Source organism: Macrobrachium rosenbergii, chromosome 55 (assembly GCF_040412425.1).
Source record: "Macrobrachium rosenbergii isolate ZJJX-2024 chromosome 55, ASM4041242v1, whole genome shotgun sequence".
In the NCBI taxonomy this organism is placed as follows: Eukaryota; Metazoa; Arthropoda; class Malacostraca; order Decapoda; family Palaemonidae; genus Macrobrachium; species Macrobrachium rosenbergii.
In genome coordinates, this window is record NC_089795.1 from 18,231,025 (window position 1) to 18,248,769 (window position 17,745).

A 17,745-nucleotide genomic window follows, 5' to 3' on the forward strand; every position below is an offset into this window, starting at 1 on the left:
GTAGGTGCAAAAGAGCATACTCTCCCTGCAGTGGATCTCTAAGCCCCCCAACCTTGTTAAGGGGTTGGGATCAGGGATAGAAAAAGTTCTATCCAGAAAAATTACAATTACATTCTGAACTGGTCATACCTCCGTGAGTTGTCTGACTCTAAAAGTATCTATGCAAGATTTAATTTCTGTATAGCCTTGGGTTTTTCGTTAACTTGCTTCCAGGATCTTTTCTTTTTTGTGCAATGATTAATTCTGTCACAGGTTGGTTTTGAAGACTCTAGTCTCTTTTTTGAGACTTTAAAAAGTCTTGGAGATAACCTTCAACTCAGTGTTCAGAGCTGTTTTGAGTTCCTACTGGGAATCCTCAACAGCATCTCTGATGTAGTGGTGCTCAGTATTGAGGGCTTCCCCTATACTTTGCATTGTCTTGTCCCTGGAAAGGACAGGAACTTCAGGGGTAAGAAAGGTGGGCCCTATCCAATGGGTTCCTTCTCAACGCCAAGTTATCGCCTGAGTAAAAAGTACTTCAGGAAGAGGAGGATGGCTTTATTAGGGGCCCCCTTCAACAGTAGGTCATTGCATGTGTAAAAAAGTACTTCAGGGAGAGGAGGTTGTCTTTATCAGGGTCCTTCTCAACATGATGTTATTGCATAGGGGAGCCTAGATATTCTTTTGAAGGATCCCTCTCATGCAAAAACAGTCATTGCCCCTGGGTCTTCCAGATTCAGGAGGGAAAAGTTCAGTGGTAAGGTCCACTTCATGTCCAGTATTGGGGCATCTATCCCATTGTATAACTCTTGATCTTAGTTGGAGAAGTCATACAGGGAGATCTTCAATTCCAGGATCTTGGCTTACTGGCAAGGACATGGAATGTGCATGGAAACAGGGAAATACTCTCAGCCAGAGCTCTGCCAGGAAGATGTATTATCCTTCCACTATGCTTCCTCTGAAACTTTGGCCCCAAGGACTAGTATAAATCAAATCTTTCCCTCATGGTTTGCTGCCAGGAGCATTTTGTAGATTTTACACATGTCCTAAAACTACTTAAACTCAACTTTATACCAGACAGGTTATGTTTATGGCATGTGGTATGTGCTGTCCCATTGACAAGCAGTATGATCCTTATGCTGTTTACAGTGGAGAAGCAACCTATGGGTTTAGCGTATTAGCAGCTCTATAGTAAGGAAAGACAAAAACCATGGGAAACAGTCAAATGCATGCCGTGTGTATCTGTCATATAAGTGGAACATGCACCAGCATGAAATGGACTGATATTGTTGCAAGGACATGGCTGTGACAACTGGGCAAGAGAAACACATAGGGAAACATTCTTTTAATGATAATAAAATTACTATAATGGTGCCATCCCTTTAAATCATGATCAAACTAGGGGTGCCATTACCAGGTTCCACTAGTTTATTATATTAACAAACAATACAGAGCAATCTGTATCCTGCAAAGAAATTAATCATGAATATCATAAGAAATTAGTTATACGAAATGTACAACCTTGACATCAAATGAAATAACCAACACAATAATGGATGATATGCATGACTTAGCATGTTACGATAATAATACAGCTTTGAAATGCTCTGGTATACCATTAAGAGCTAGCCACCACTATAAACTTATATTGGGTGGCGCAATGTTTAAAATAGTCTTATTTTTTTTTAGACTGTCTATGCTTGAAGTTCAATCTGAAGTTCAGGATTATTTTTGATGTTTGTAGAATATCATATTTTTATAAAAACTGCATTTGTTTCTTAACAAACCCATTATAGTACTTAGAGTGCCTGAATCTCATTTTAGTTGGGGTGATTCAAGTTATTAAACACCCTTGCAGATAGTTGAGGTACTGTTGCCATCTGTCACGGTTTTTCATGCATTCAAAATAACCTTCCCAAGCCAACACAAAATTGTGTTCCTGATCATGAGCTTCCTGAGGAATAATTATGACAAAGTCTGGATGTACTTTCCTTGGAAACAATAATCCTGTGAAGGTACAGTTGTAATGCTCCGACAAAGTAGTGGAGAAAGTTTTTGCTGTTTGGATATAACCTGCAAGTGATGGGATGGCAAAAGGTAAAGTAGAAATGTCTCTCCTTCCTGGGGTGTTGGTTTATGTAACAAAGCTGTTGTCATAAGGCCGACTTGTGGACCCTCAGCCATCTGCGTGAGAGATCTTGCTCAATTGCATCAGGCTTACTGACTAGCTGCAAAGAAGAAAATGCCAGGAGAAAAATTGTCTTCCTCATAAGATTAAAAAATAGTCTTGTTCTAATGGTTTATGATGAGATTTAGTAGGATTTCTAGGAAGGATACCTAGCTAGGAAGCTTGACGGTTATCATCAGAATAACTTTTGTTTCATAACTTTGTATATTGTATATATGATTAATATATCCAGCATGCTCCCCAGATCATCAGTATATTGCATATATGATTAATATATCTAGCATGCTCCCCGGATCATCAGTATCTTGTCTGTAGGGCAGAAGAAGGAGGTGAGAGTATTACTTAATAAATATTACTTAAATGCATGATGTGTATGTGTAATAAGACAACCTCCTTCTTCTGCCCAACAGACAAGATACTGATGATCCGGGGAGCATGCTGGATATATTAATCATATATTCCAGCATATATCACCAATTCATTTTCTATATTTATTCACTGCAACCGTACACTTCAGCCTCTTTGTCACTTAAATGAGCAATTGGCTTATTGATCCTTTTGAGAAAGTTGCTCATTCATTGGCCAATTTGTCATAATCACAATGTTGGTCTTTTGCAGTGTTGCTGCAGTCCAATGTAAGGTTCTAAGTATTTTTAAATTGAAATGGTAAAAAATCTGTTTTACATCCAAACTTGTGTTTCTTTTATGTGGTATTAAATATAGTTCTTGCTTGCTACGCAGTTTAACTTAATTTCCATTTATTCTGCCTTTGTATGTAAAGAATTTCTGTTCATTTTTGGTTTTGATAACGTGTAGTTTGTTTTAGGTTTGCTCCACATCCACCAGATAAGAACAAGAGAGATGACTGGGATGGTATATATGGATCTGTTCCTCAAACTGTCATCGATGCTGAATTGGAGCAGATTTTGAATATGCATGAAAAATCATCAGAACTGGTAAGATCCAAGGAAATATGCATAGCAATATTATTTTCATGATTTTATTATTTCATGTTTTTTTTATTTTATATGGTTATTTAGCTTAATTAATTGAAAGCATTTGATTTTCTGGCTTTTATAGACGAAAAGTTCAGCTGACACTATACAAAATCTATGAAAAGATATTAAGTTTTACTTATGTACAGATTTATATTGGAATTTGATATTAATCCTTAGAAATGATAATGACACATTGAAATGTCAGTGTGTTTCACTTTATAAATTTATGGTTAATTTCACTTCTGTAATAAGAATATTGAAGCCTGAGAAATAAATTTATGGTTAATTTCACTTCTGTAATAAGAATATTGAAGCCTGAAATGCCTTCTGCACTGTACTTGGTACAATTGAATTTTATGAGTTTGGCATAGATTCTCAACATAGATTCGTCATCCATTGTTCTTCATTTGTATATCCTCTGTAGGGTGATATGAAGAACACTATGGACAGTGCATATAAGCAGTACAGCAGGTCAAGACCACCTCCTAGTAAAGAGAGCATTAAAAGAATGAAGGAGGACGAATGGCTAATGACTGTTGGATACCATCCCCTTTTGATTAAGGCTAATGTAGATTTAGAAGATGAACGATTAGCCATGTTGGAACGTCTGAAGAACCTCCAGCCTAAAGAAGTATGTGAAAATATTAATTTTTTAATTAGTGATAAGAAAACAAAATCTTACTCTTGTAAAACTGCTTGGCATATTTTCAAAATTGTTTAGTCACAGGTTAATGGTTAAAATTAGTGTAATATTCTTTTATCAGTAAGTGAGGTCTTCCTTAGTCTAGGGGGCCCCCCCCTCTCTTTATGTGCTGATTGTTTACTGCTTTCCTTGGAGTGATGTAAGATGAAACTTTCATGTTTTATTTGAATGAAATAGCAGTCTGTTTTATCACTACAAACTTATTCTAAGGCTAATTTCATGATCAACAAAATCCCAGGTACTTCAGCCATTTATTTGATAGAATAAAATATCATTATAAAATATCATTTGCATGCTCATGTGCATATGGCTCCCCAAGTCATATATAGTGGAAATCTGTGAATAAGTTAGGGTTTTTTTCAGTAGTCATGTATAAGGCTTTTGACATGAATATACAGCATTTCATGAAAATTTATGTTTTGTAGTTGTAGTTATTGGGGATTTCTCTCTACCAATCTCACAAACTGGAGAGTACTATATATGCATTTAGTCAGCACAATATATTTTGTTCCTAGGAATATTTAAATGACCAGTAGCTTTTCTCCATTTGAATAGTTCCCAGTCTAATTTGACAGATCTTAAAAGAAGAAAGGTCCCATTGTATGGCAAGCCCATGTTCCACAGGCCAATAAGGACAATCTTCATTCCTTTGTGTGGCTTCACCATATGCCTTTGTGCTCCTGTGCTTCCTAGGATTATCACCTCTTTTTGCCACCATTGTCATATACCGTTAACCCTTTAACGCCGAAGCCCTATTTACAAAAACGTCTCCCGTATGCCGGCGGCGTTCGGTGAGTTAGCGCCGAAGCGGAAAAAAAGTTTTTTTCAAAAAATCACAGCACGCTTAGTTTTTAAGATTAAGAGTTCATTTTGGCTCATTTTTTTGTCATTGCCTGAAGTTTAGTATGCAACTATCAGAAATGAAAAAAAATATCATTATCATATATAAATAATGGAATATATGACAGCGAAAAAAAAACTCTTATATAATTTTATACAAATCGTGCTGTAAGCAAAACGGTTAAAGCTAATGAGTTAATTTTTTTTAGTTGTATTGTACACTAAATTGTGATGATTTTGGTATATAACAAATTTTAAAACGATCAAAGCAACACAGGGAAAATATTATCACAAAATGATGCAGGAATTGTAGTAGCATGGACGTAAAAAAATTTTTTTTTTCAAAAATTCACCATAAATCGAAATATTGTGCTAGAGACTTCCTGTTTGTTGAAAAATGAAGCTAATTGATTGAATATTACTAGACTGTAAGTGTTTTAGCTTACAATTGCAGTTTTCAACCATTTTGGTCGAGTTAAAGTTGACCAAAAGTCAAATTTTTTCTATTTATCGTGATTTATATGGAAATATTTCAAAACTAATAAAAGCTACAACCATGAGTTATTTTTTGTTGTATTGTACATGAAATTGCGCAGTTTTTCATATATAAAGCTTTATGTAACGACTGATATAAAGCGGTGCAAATATTACGACAACGAGACGAAAGAATTTCTGAGATGTTGGCTGAGTTGCAGCGAGCGTAAGGAAAATGTTTTTTCAAAAATTCACCATAAATTGAAATATTGTGCTAGAGACTTCCAATTTATTGCAAAATGAAGTTAAACAATTGAATATTACTAGAATGTAAGAGTTTTAGCTTAAAATTGCGTTTTTTACCATTTCGGTCGAGTTAAAGTTGACTGAAGGTTGAAATTTTGGCAGTTATCGTGATTTATATGAAAATATTTCAAAACTGATAAAAGCTACAACCATGAGCTATTTTCTTTTGTATTCTACATGAAATTGCGCACATTTTCATATATAAAAGTTTATGTAACGACTAATGTAAAATGATGCAAACATTACAACAACATGACGAAAGAATTTCTGAGATGTTCGGCCGAGTTACGGCGCAGAGCGTAAGGAAAAAATTTTTTTTTCAGAAATTCACCATAAATCGAAATATTGTGCTAGAGACTTCCAGTTTGTTGCAAAATGAAGGTACATGATTGAATATTACTAGAATGTAAGAGTTTTAGCTTATAATTGCGTTTTTGACCATTTGGTCGAGTTAAATTTGACCGAAGGTTGAAATTTTGGCAGTTATCGTGATTTATATGAAAATATTTCAAAACTGATGAAAGCTACAACCATGAGTTATTTTCTGTTGTATTCTACATGAAATTGCGCACATTTCCATATATAAAACTTTATGTAACAACTAATATAAAACAGTGCAAACATTACGACAATGTGACAAAAGAATTTCTGCGCGGACGTAAGGAAAAAGTTTTTAGAAAATTCACCATAAATCGAAATATTGTGCTAGAGACTTCCAATCAGTTGCAAAATGAAGGTAAAGATTGAATATTACTAGATCGTAAGAGTTTTAGCTTAAAATTGCGTTATTTTACCATTTTGGTCGAGTCAAAGTTGACCGAAGGTTGAAATTTTGGCAGTTATCGTGGTTTATATGAAAATATTTCCAAACTGATAAAAGCTACAACCATGGGTTGTATTTTGCTGTATTGTACATGAAATTGCACATTTTCATATATAAAACTTTATGTAACGGCTAATATAGAACAGTGCAAAAATTACGACAAAATGGCGAAAGAATTTATGAAATTTTCGGCTGAGTTACCGCCGTGCGTAAGAAAAAGTTTTTTCAAAAATTCACCATAAATCGAAATATTGTGCTAGAGACTTCCAATTTGTTGCAAAATGAAGGTACATGATTGAATATTACTAGAATGTAAGTTTTAGCTTACAATTGCTTTTTCGACCATTTGGTCGAGTCAAAGTTGACCGAAGGTTGAAATTTTTGTAGTCGGCGACGTACGTCCACTCGGCACCCAACAGACAATTTTAGTCGACATATGATACGTCCAATAGGCGTTTAAGGGTTAACTTGTTTTCCTTCTCACATTCTATTAATTTACTTACTCTTGATGTTGTGTTCTAATTGTTATGTGAGTTTAATGCTTAATTTAGCGATGTTGTGTTCTAATTGTTATGTGAGTTTAATGCTTAATTTAGTACCTTATGTCTTGCGATCAGTGGCATGCATGATACAAGTAAATTAAATTTCAGGAATGTAATTTTTGCCTTTATGTAACATGGGAGGTTTGTAAAACATTGTTTTGCACATCATTTAGTCTTATGGTTTATATGTGTATCCAGTAATATTTATTGCTAAATTTTCCAGTCCACAATTACTGTTACCTTCAGGTCATTACTGTCGCAGCAATACATTATTGTGTATTACTTTTGTTGTGCTTGATATGAAGTTATTTTGTACTGCGATTAGTATCGTTTCCGTATTTCTGCTGTTATTTGGAGAATGTTTGTAGACTCAGAAAGTAAGTCGTGCATGTTTTCTGTGAATAAGGATCTGCAATTGCAGTGCCCAATGTGTAGAAGCCAGCAGTGTTCTCCTCAGAAGACTTGTTCTGTGTGCATTGACTGGTTCATCAATAAGTGGTTTCTTGATGTCTAAGAGGCAGGTGTATAAATGTTATGTTTTCAAAGTCAGTGATGGGGATTCTTCCAACTCCTCTCATCTCATTGTATTTTTACCTTAACTGTCAAGACTGCTTTGTCTGGTGAGGCCTCCTCTGTCTTTTAACTTGGCAAAGTTCTCTTCTCTGGAGGTAACCTTTTGCAGACAACCTTCCCATCACCTTTGGGAGGGACGTCTGTCTCTGCATCACCTGTACCTTCAAAATCCAGTTTTGTTTCTCATGCTCATCCAGAGGTGTAGCAAGTGGTGGGGCAACAGGACAATCACCCCTAGGTGCAACGATGAAGGGGTACAAAAACTCTTCTCACTTATAGCGTTAATTAATTACTAATATTATTCAGCATTATCAAACTAGAGTGAGATCACTTTAGCTTGGTATTGTCATGAGTTCACTTTTAAAACTGGTGATATTTAAAAGACAAAACTAAATAAAAAGTGAATTGGGTTATTTTTAGAGCAAATTTAATTTTGAAAAGCTGTGATTTGGATAAGGATATGGTTTGATATTCCAAAATATGGGACCAATTGTTTCTAAACTTCTTACTGCTGTATCAGTGAAAGTTTTAGGAAAAATGAATAATTTTTCTTGCTGCTTCAAGCCCTAGACCTGTAAGGTTTAGTTAAGAGTACTCTGTAACAGCAATTTTACCACCTTGACTTGTCAGTTGGAGTCAAATCTGTCAAACACACACTGTTGAGATATGTGAGGTTACCAGTTTCCTTGTTGCAGTTTATCAGTGTGCATATTAAAATCCATGGGACCATCCAAGAAAAACCAAGTTTTTTACAATATGTGATGGTACAGTTGTAACATTGTTGAACTTTGTGTTCTCCATGATGTGAGACATATACTGTCTTGATCCTAAGAGAATTAAGTTGATTTTGCTTTCCTTAATTTAGAGGCTTCTGCTGTTAAAATAATTCTTTACATTAGTCAGGATATTGTCTGCTCTTTTTTTTTTTTTTTTTTTTATCAAATTGTTAATGTTCAAGTTTCCAGTCTGTAAAACCTGGGTAACATTGGCATAAATAACAAGAAGGCACTCTGTTATACATTGAGACAGATCACATACATCAAAGATAGCAGTGGGTGGGGGGTCAGTCCCTAGGGTATGCCAAAGTATACACTCACAGGAGAGAATAAGATTGATCCAATACAAACAGATTAAATGTAGTATAGTATAATTTTAAAGCCAAGAGGAGCCAATGTTAAGTTAGGTAACATATAAATTGTAATTGATGGTGAACACAAGTTAGGTAACATATAAATTATAATTGAGGGTGAACACTGTCAAATGCTTTGAATAGATCTAGTGATAAGAGGATTGACATTTTTTTTTCTCTATATTTTCCTATATTTTGCTGGTAATGTTAAGTAGTATAGTGAACTTTAAAAGGTTAGGTTTCAAAACTGTGTTCACTAGCCAGTAAATGGTTTGGTTCAAGTAAAGCCATTAATTGAATGGCAGTTATTTTCTTTTAGTATCTTATAGATGACAGGAGAAGCAGAAATGGGTCTGTAGTTTCCAGCATTTTTGGTATATCCACTCTTGTAAACAGGGTCTACGTAAGGATGTGGTCTGGTTTCAGGTAGTTACCTTTAACAACTGAGGTGTGTATTATATATCTAGAATGTAGAAAATTGCTATTGACAAAGAATCATTTTGAATGTTTCACAACAAGAATCAAAGTATCTGTATCAGTTGGCTGAGGTCTGAATTTATTTCTAAAATAATGATGTAGAGAGCTGATTATAGGGGTATTGATTAGTATCTTAACCCTTAAACGCCGAGCCTCTATTTACAAAAACGTCTCCCGTGTGCCGGCGGCGTTCGGTGAGTTAGCGCCGAAGTGGAAAAAAAGTTTTTTTCAAAAAATCACAGCACGCTTAGTTTTTAAGATTAAGAGTTCATTTTTGGCTCATTTTTTTGTCATTGCCTAAAGTTTAGTATGCAACCATCAGAAATGAAAAAAATATCATCATATATAAATATTGAAATATATGACAGCGCAAAAAATTTGTTCATATATAATTTTATACAAATCGCTGTGAGCAAACGGTTAAAGCTAACGGGTTATTTTGTTTTTCTTTGTATTGTACACTAAATTGCAATGATTTTGGTATATAACAAATTGTAAAACGATTAAAGCAACACAGAAAATATTATCACAAAATGATGCATGAATTTGTAACGCTGCTGGACGTAAAAAATATTTTTTCAAAAATTCACCATAAATCGAAATATTGTGCTAGAGACTTCCCGTTTGTTGAAAAATGAAGCTAATTCATTGAATATTACTAGACTGTAAGTGTTTTAGCTTACAATTGCAGTTTTCGACCATTTTGGTCGAGTTAAAGTTGACCGAAAGTTGAATTTTTCTATTTATCGTGATTTATATGAAAATATTTCAAAACTGATAAAAGCTACAACCATGAGTTATTTTCTGTTGTATTGTACATGAAATTGCACACATTTTCATATATAAAACTTTCTGTAACGACTAATATAAAATGGTGCAGAGATTACGACAACGTGACGAAAGAATTTCTGAGATGTTCGGCCGAGTTACCGTGCAGACGTAAGGAAAATGTTTTTTTCAAAAATTCACCATAAATCGAAATATTGTGCTAGAGACTTCCAATTTATTGCAAAATGAAGGTAAACAATTGAATATTACTAGAATGTAAGAGTTTTAGCTTACAATTGCGTTTTTTTACCATTTCGGTCGAGTTAAATTTGACCAAAGGTTGAAATTTTGGCAGTTATCGTGATTTATGTGAAAATATTTCAAAACTGATAAAAGCTACAACCATGAGCTATTTTCTGTTGTATTCTACATGAAATTGCACACATTTTCATATATAATAGTTTATGTAACGACTAATGTAAAACGATGCAAACATTACGACAACGTGATTGAAAGAATTTCTGAGATGTTCGCCGAATTACCGTGCGCATGAGCGACGGAAAAAGTTTTTTTTCAGAAATTCACCATAAATCGAAATATTGTGCTAGAGACTTCCAGTTTGTTGCAAAATGAAGGTACATGATTGAATATTACTAGAATGTAAGAGTTTTAGCTTATAATTGCGTTTTTTGATCATTCGGTCGAGTTAAAGTTGACCGAAGGTTGAAATTTTGGCAGTTATCGTGATTTATATGAAAATATTTCAAAACTGATAAAAGCTACAACCATGAGTTATTTTCTGTTGTATTGTACATGAAATTTCGCACATTTCCATATATAAAACTTTGTGTAACGACTAATATAAAACGGTGCAAACATTTACAACGTGATTTAAAGAATTTCTGGCGCGGACGTAAGGAAAAAGTTTTTTAAAATTCACCATAAATCGAAATATTGTGCTAGAGACTTCCAATTGGTTGCAAAATGAAGTTAAATGATTGAATATTACTAGAATGTAAGAGTTTTAGCTTACAATTGCATTTTTTGACCATTTTGGTTGAGTCAAAGTTGACCGAAAGTTGAAATTTTGGCAGTTATCGTGGTTTATATGAAAATATTTCCAAACTGGTAAAAGCTACAACCATGGGTTGTATTTTGCTGTATTTTAATTGAAATTGCACACATTTTCATATATAAAACTTTATGTAACGGCTAATATAGAACAGTGCAAAAATTATGACAAAATGACGAAAGAATTTCTGAAATTTTCGGCCGAGTTACCGCGCGGGTGTAAGAAAAAAGTTTTTTTCAAAAATTTACCATAAATCGAAATATTGTGCTAGAGACTTCCAATTTGTTGCAAAATGAAGGTACATAATTGAATATTACTAGAATGTAAGAGTTTTAGCTTACAATTGCGTTTTTCAACCATTTCGGTCGAGTCAAAGTTGACCGAAGGTTGAAATTTTTTGTAGTCGACGTACGGTACGTCCACTTGACACCCAACAGACAATTTTAGTCGACGTATGATACGTCCAGTAAGCGTTTAAGGGTTAAGATATTTTCCTGTGATCTGTAGAATGTGTTCTTTCCTGCTCTTGAACCCCAGGAATTTCTTCCTGGGTTTGAGTCCAAGAGTCTCATATATTATTATATATTTCTTGGGACTAATTTTGGGGAATTTTCCACTTTTGTAAAATTTATTGGACCTGATAAACAGGAAAAAATATAATAGCTGGGATTGGGTTTATATCTGAAGCTAAATAGTGGGAACTGTGACAGGACCAGCAACTACCCGATAATGTTTAGACCTGAGAGATATCAGATTGATATCTCAAAGGTGGAATTATTCTTTAGGGCTGAACCACGGATTCCAGGGATGTCTGGTTCTGGGGATAGGACTCTCAGGCATTCTAGCTGGTATGCCCATAATATGCTTAGGGTGGGTATGATAGTATTCTCGTAATACCTTGGGTCCTAGCAAGCAGGTTTGGCTCGCCCTTGTGCCACTCTAATCATGTTGTGCCATCCTGTGGGGTAGGATAGGGTTGCGGACATTTGGGAGTCGGTTCTCACCTGTGCCATTGGTGGAAGAATAAATTCCATGAAAGGCTGATGATATCTTTTTAAGGTTTTCAGGTTTATTATATTATTTGTTTTCTTTACCCCTCTCTAATCTTTATGTCCAGTATTTATAAGGATTCGAGTACCCCTGGACCCTCTGATGGTGATGTTCTGGCACAGATGACAACCTCTGCACCCACCTTGGAGATTGAAAGTTCTCCGAAGTGTTGGTGACTTCTCTGAAAATAAATTGACAAAAAGCAGTAATAACAAATCTCCTGATCCCCCTCCTGACTTCCCCTCCCCTGGACCCTCTAGCCATGCTTTGTTGAAGATGACTTCAAGCGAGGACATGGACTTCTCCAAGAAATCTTCATCCAAAATTAAATCCTCAACACAGTCAGGTTGTGTGAAAAATTTGAGAATGCTCCATATCAAAGACTTACCAGTCAGTTGTGATTATGTAATGATCTCGACAGCTTTGAATCATTTGGTGCTATTGTAGAAATGAGGATGAACTTTATTGATGTTGAATCTAAAAGGGAATCTTGGGTCACCTTTCATAGCCGTGATGAGGCTCTAAAGGCTAGTAGTCTGATAAGTTCCATACGAATAGGTCAAACTACAGTACGAGGAGCCTTAACAGACAAAGTCTCCAAAGACATGGACATTCATGTGCCATCTAAATGGGCTCAGGATAAACCAGGGAGAAATTAGAATGCAGATGTAAGGACTCCTAAACCTCCTATGTGGCTGGTAGCTTCAGCCAAGGAGGAAAATTATAACTACTATAAATTTTGCAGGTTTCTGCAGAAAAAGGTGGGAGGAATAAAGAGCTGTGATATTTCTCGTTTTGGAAAGAACACCATTCTTATTCATGCCAAATCAACAACCCAAGTATGTATGCTGACCTTGTTGGACATTAAAAATGATGAAATGATTACGAAGATCAAGCCCCACTGAGGCTTTAGTTATGGGAGAGGAGTACTATTTGATAAAGACCTATATGACATGACAGAAGAAGAAATTCTAGAAATGAGCCCCACTTCAGTTTGGAGAGTGGAAAAGGCAGCTATTGCCAACATGATTATTTTAACCTTTGTAGACTCTGAAGTACCTTCTCATGTCATGCTTGAAAATGAAAGAGGAATGATTTGTGTCCTTTCCAGCAAAGACCAGTGCAGTGCTATCATTGTTTTAAGTTTAGCCACTCATCAAAAAACTAAGAAAATGATAAAATTTGTATAAATTGCTCTGGTATCCATCATAATGATGAATGCAATAGAAAAGCAAAATGTGTTAATTGTCAACTGGAACATAAATCCAATAACAAAAATTGTGAAATTTACAAGTATGAACTGTCTGCACTAAATAAAGCCAGTGCAGAGCACATAAATATCAGTTTTGCAAAAAGACAAATAGGACAACAGCCTAGGGGCTATGCTCAAGTTCTTAAGCCACTACCTCTGTCTAGGGTTGCAGTGTCGGCACCCTCTAATGTAGCAGGTGCATCAACCCCTGTGGTAGTGGCCCAGCCATCTGGGTCAGGTGCTCGGCCTGTTGAGGCTAGAGCACAAGCCTCCGAGGAGGATAAGATGGCACTTAACCCAACCACCTTGGAATTGTTTCAGGCAGCATATCTGCCTAATTTAATGGAGACTGAGGAGCAAAAGGCACCAAAAGAGGAGACGTTCCCTCTCATCCTCTCCTCCATGAAATCCAATTAAAACATGCATCACTTAGTAATAGATACGAAGTACTGACCTCAGTGCAAGAACCCCAGCCTGAATTTAAACAAATTGACAAGAAAGGGAAACAAAATGAAACCAGTAAATTAACTGATAATGAACCAAACCTGTCAAGGCCAGTCCCTTCCAAATCATATCTTAATAATGCTCATAAACAAAAGAGAGTAAATGAGAAGACTCCATCCAAAGGGCCTTCCACCAAGTCCAAAAAATAGTTTTCAGGTCAGTACTACAATGGAACTGGAGAGGTCTTAGGGCTCGAAGTGAAGGCTGAAGGTACTGCGCCATGACTATAGCCAGGTATTGTGTGTCTCCAGGAAACTAAGCTTGGAAGCACACAATATAAGCCTGGGTTAAATTATAGCATATATAATTCTTCACCACCAATCAGAGATAGTGCTAAGGGAGGTCTAGCAATTATTGCGCGTAGGTTGTTGCAACACTCCTTGTTATCAATTAATACTCATCTCCAAGCTGTAACAGTAACTTTCATTTTAGACAAGCAAATTACAGTTTGCTCCATCTATCTTCCTACTGATATGGATTTCACATATAATGACATTCATTTACTGATCAATCAGCTTCCTACTCTTTTTCCTCCTTCCTGGAGATTTTAATGGTCACAACCCCGTTGAGAGTGGGGAACTTGGCAGATGCCAAGGGTAGGATGTTGGAGGGTATTATGGATGGTCATAATATCACTATACTTAATAATGGAGCCATGACTTGACATAATATCTACCCCAATACTTACTTGGCTGTTGATCTGAGCTTTTGCTCATCTAGTGTTCACATTGATTATGAATGGTCAGTAAATGAATATCTAAATGGGCGTGACCACTTCCCAGTTCATATAAAATCAATTAAGAACCAGCCATCTGAGTCACCTTCTAAATGGAAGGTAGATGGAGCAAACTAGAAGATATTTAGCAAGTCTGCTCTCAGAGGCATATAATTATTTTAATGACACTGCCATCAACAGTGCAATTGCCTCTATTCCAACAACAAAAGGGAAGCCCTCTAGACCAGGAGTTCCTTGGTGAAACAAAACCTGCAGTAGTATGAGAAAGATCACTAGAAAATGCTGTAAAAAGTATAAGAGAAACGGAACTGCACAACCCAAACGTGTTGTGGCCAAGCAAAATAAATATTTTAAAAAAGCAAAAAGTCATGGATGTGCTACATTAATGGCATTAGCTCAAAAACACCATCCAAGATGATTTGGAGGAAAATTAAAAAACTAAATGGCAAGTTTGTCCCTGAACCTCTGCCTACCCTTAAGATAAATGATGACCTAATCACCCAACCAAAGAGGGTTGCAGAAAAGTTAGGAGAACATTTCTTGAGAATATCGAGTAGTGAGAACTATTCTCGAGAATTCCAAGACATTAGAGATGCCCAGATTTCTCTGGATTTAAGTGAAAATAATTTTGAACCACATGATGCAAAATTTAGACTGCAGGAACTCAAAGATGCCTTACAGAATACCAAACCATCAACCCCTGGTGAAGATAAAATACCTTATGAAATGCTGAAACATCTCCCAGAAAAATCATAGAAATTTCTTTTAGATATAATAAATGAAATCTGGGAAACTGGTATGATTTGTAAGAGCTGGAAATTATCATTAATCCTCCCTATGAAGAAACCAAACAAGGATCCTTTGTTGCCCAGCAGCTACAGATCAATAGTTCTCACCAGTTGTGTTTATAAACTGATGGAAAAGATGATTAACGCCAGACTTATATGGCACTTAGAAACATAAATTGCTTTCTCCATTCAGTTTGACTTTAGAAAAACTAGATCTACTGTAGATCCCTTGCTCAGGCTCTCCAACCAGATACAACAAGGTTTTGCTAAACAGAGCCAAACAATAAGAGTTCTCTTTGATTTGGAAAAGGCATATGACACCACATGGCATTTTGGTATTATAAAAAAAGTTGTATAAGATGGGCATTAAAGGAAAAATGATCAGATTTATAAATTCATTTTTATCAGAAAGATATATAAAGGTAAGAGTTGCGAATCATGTATTGCAACCTTTCTTACAAGAAGAGGGAGTTCCACAGGATAGTGTCCTTGGTGTTAACCTCTCTGTTATTGCTGTTAATGAAGTATTAGAAATGATATCATCACCAGTAAAAGGCTCTTTATCTGTAGGTGATTTGGCTCTGTACAGCACAGTATATGATGCAGCATCTACTAGCAGGTTCATGCAAAGAGCCATCAATAAAGTAAGCAAGTGGGCTAATAAGCAAGGATTTTGATTTTCCAAGTAAAAAATTGTTGCTGTTCAGTTCTGCAGGTGTCGAACTATGGAAACCATTCCAACTCTTGCCTTTAAATGGAATTAGTTTACCTTACTCTACTGAAGTAAAATTTTTAGGAATGGTCTTTGACAAAAAACTTACTTGGAATAATCATAGTGACTATTTAAAAGTGAAAGTGAAGAGATCACTAAATATTTTAAAAGTAGTATCTAATTTTAATTGGGGTGATGATAAGAAAATTGTTAAGGCTTTATAATGCAGTATGTTTATCTAAGTTAGATTATGGCTGCCAAGTGTACTCATCTGCTTCAAAGACTAATCTTAAGGAATTGGACGCTGTGCATAATATGGGGCTAAGGATCTGCACTGGAGCTTTTAGAACTTCACCCATTGAAAGTATCTATGTAGACTCCCATCAGCTACCCCTGGACTTAAGGAGGCATGAGCTAGGTCTGAGATATACCATGTGGCTGAAAAGCAGTGTGACTCAAGTCTTTTTGGATCTAGATGTTCAACACCATTTCACAGCAGACAGCTGAGTGAACTGGAGGATGAAAGTATAAAAAGGCAGAAGATCCTACAAGTTAAACTTCTTGCTATCCCTCCTTGGTTTATTCCAGCAATAGATGTCTTTATTAAAGAGATAGAGAAGAAAGATCATCTGGAGGAAGTCAGAAACAAATTTTTGGAGCATGATGAGAGGCATATAAATGACAGAAAAATCTATACTGACGGATCAGAATCAAAAGATGGAGTATGCTGTGCAGTGGTGTGTAAAGAGGAATCATATATAAAAAGTTATCAGACTCCTCATCCATATTCACTGCTGAAGCAGCAGCCATAGTTGATGCTTTAAATATTGCATCTGATAAATTTAAATCCACTGTAATATATAGTGACTCAAGGAGAGTTTTAGAAGCCCTAAAGAAGTTTAACCCTACCCATCCAATAATTCAAAAGGCTCAGAAATGGCTCTTTTATCTTTCTGTTTGCCACTAATCAGTTAAGTTTTGTTGGATTCTTGGGCACTCTGGTCTAGAAGGGAACGAACTGGCTGATAGTAAAGCAAAGGATGCTGCCAGATGTGATATCTTAACTAATGAGGTGCCACATTTGGAAATGCATCCAGTTATCAGGCGATGCATTCATATGAAATGGCAGCAGAGATTGATTTCCCCCATTTTATCCACAAATAGGAAGTACAGTACAGAAGTATCAGAAAAAGTATCGATTTTTGGAGTTTGGGTTTTAATCGTAACAGAAGATTCGAGATCATCCTGACAAGGCTTAGGATTGGCCATACCTGCTTCACCCATAGCTATATTTTAGAGGGAGCCAGTGCCCCAGTTTGTGCTCAATGTGGTGGTCAGCTATCCTTTGAACACATGCTGGTGCACTGTCCTAGATATAGTCGCCTTAGGGCAAAGTACTTATTAGCTGGGGAGACTATTTTAGATATTTTAAATGATGACGTTGAGGTAGATAACCGTATTGGTTATCTGGAAGAATCTGGTTATTTTAATGAGATATGATTTTAGTATACTGTATTTAATAAAGGTTTAAGTCATTTATTTTATGCAAAGTATATATTTTAAATATAAAAGTTTTATATATTTTTTGTTGGTTTTATCTAATATTCATCATTTTTTACGTTCATATTTTAACACTGAATTTCACTAGTATTTCATCACTCACCTATTCATTATCAATCATATCATTAATTTATATATTTCACCTACATTACAGTGCTGAGTAATCCAGATGGGTTCCGGTGCTTTATCTTCAAGACCTAAATTTCATAATTAATTAATCCAAAGCCCCTGCAGGTGTCCATCTTCAAGGTAATCTACCTAGTGGAGTGAA

General features: G+C 35.7%; 1 protein-coding gene across 3 annotated transcripts in view; it reads left to right on the forward strand.

The window, feature by feature from the left end:
- LOC136835492 (ATP-dependent RNA helicase DDX54) overlaps positions 1–17,745 on the forward strand; it is a 241,468-nt gene that overhangs the window by 171,902 nt on the left and 51,821 nt on the right. For all 3 annotated transcript variants that reach the window (XM_067099067.1, XM_067099068.1, XM_067099069.1), the window contains exons 11-12: positions 2,994–3,123; positions 3,590–3,796. In XM_067099067.1, coding sequence (XP_066955168.1) covers positions 2,994–3,123; positions 3,590–3,796 — 337 coding nt within the window. The remainder of the gene's footprint in view (positions 1–2,993; positions 3,124–3,589; positions 3,797–17,745) is intronic.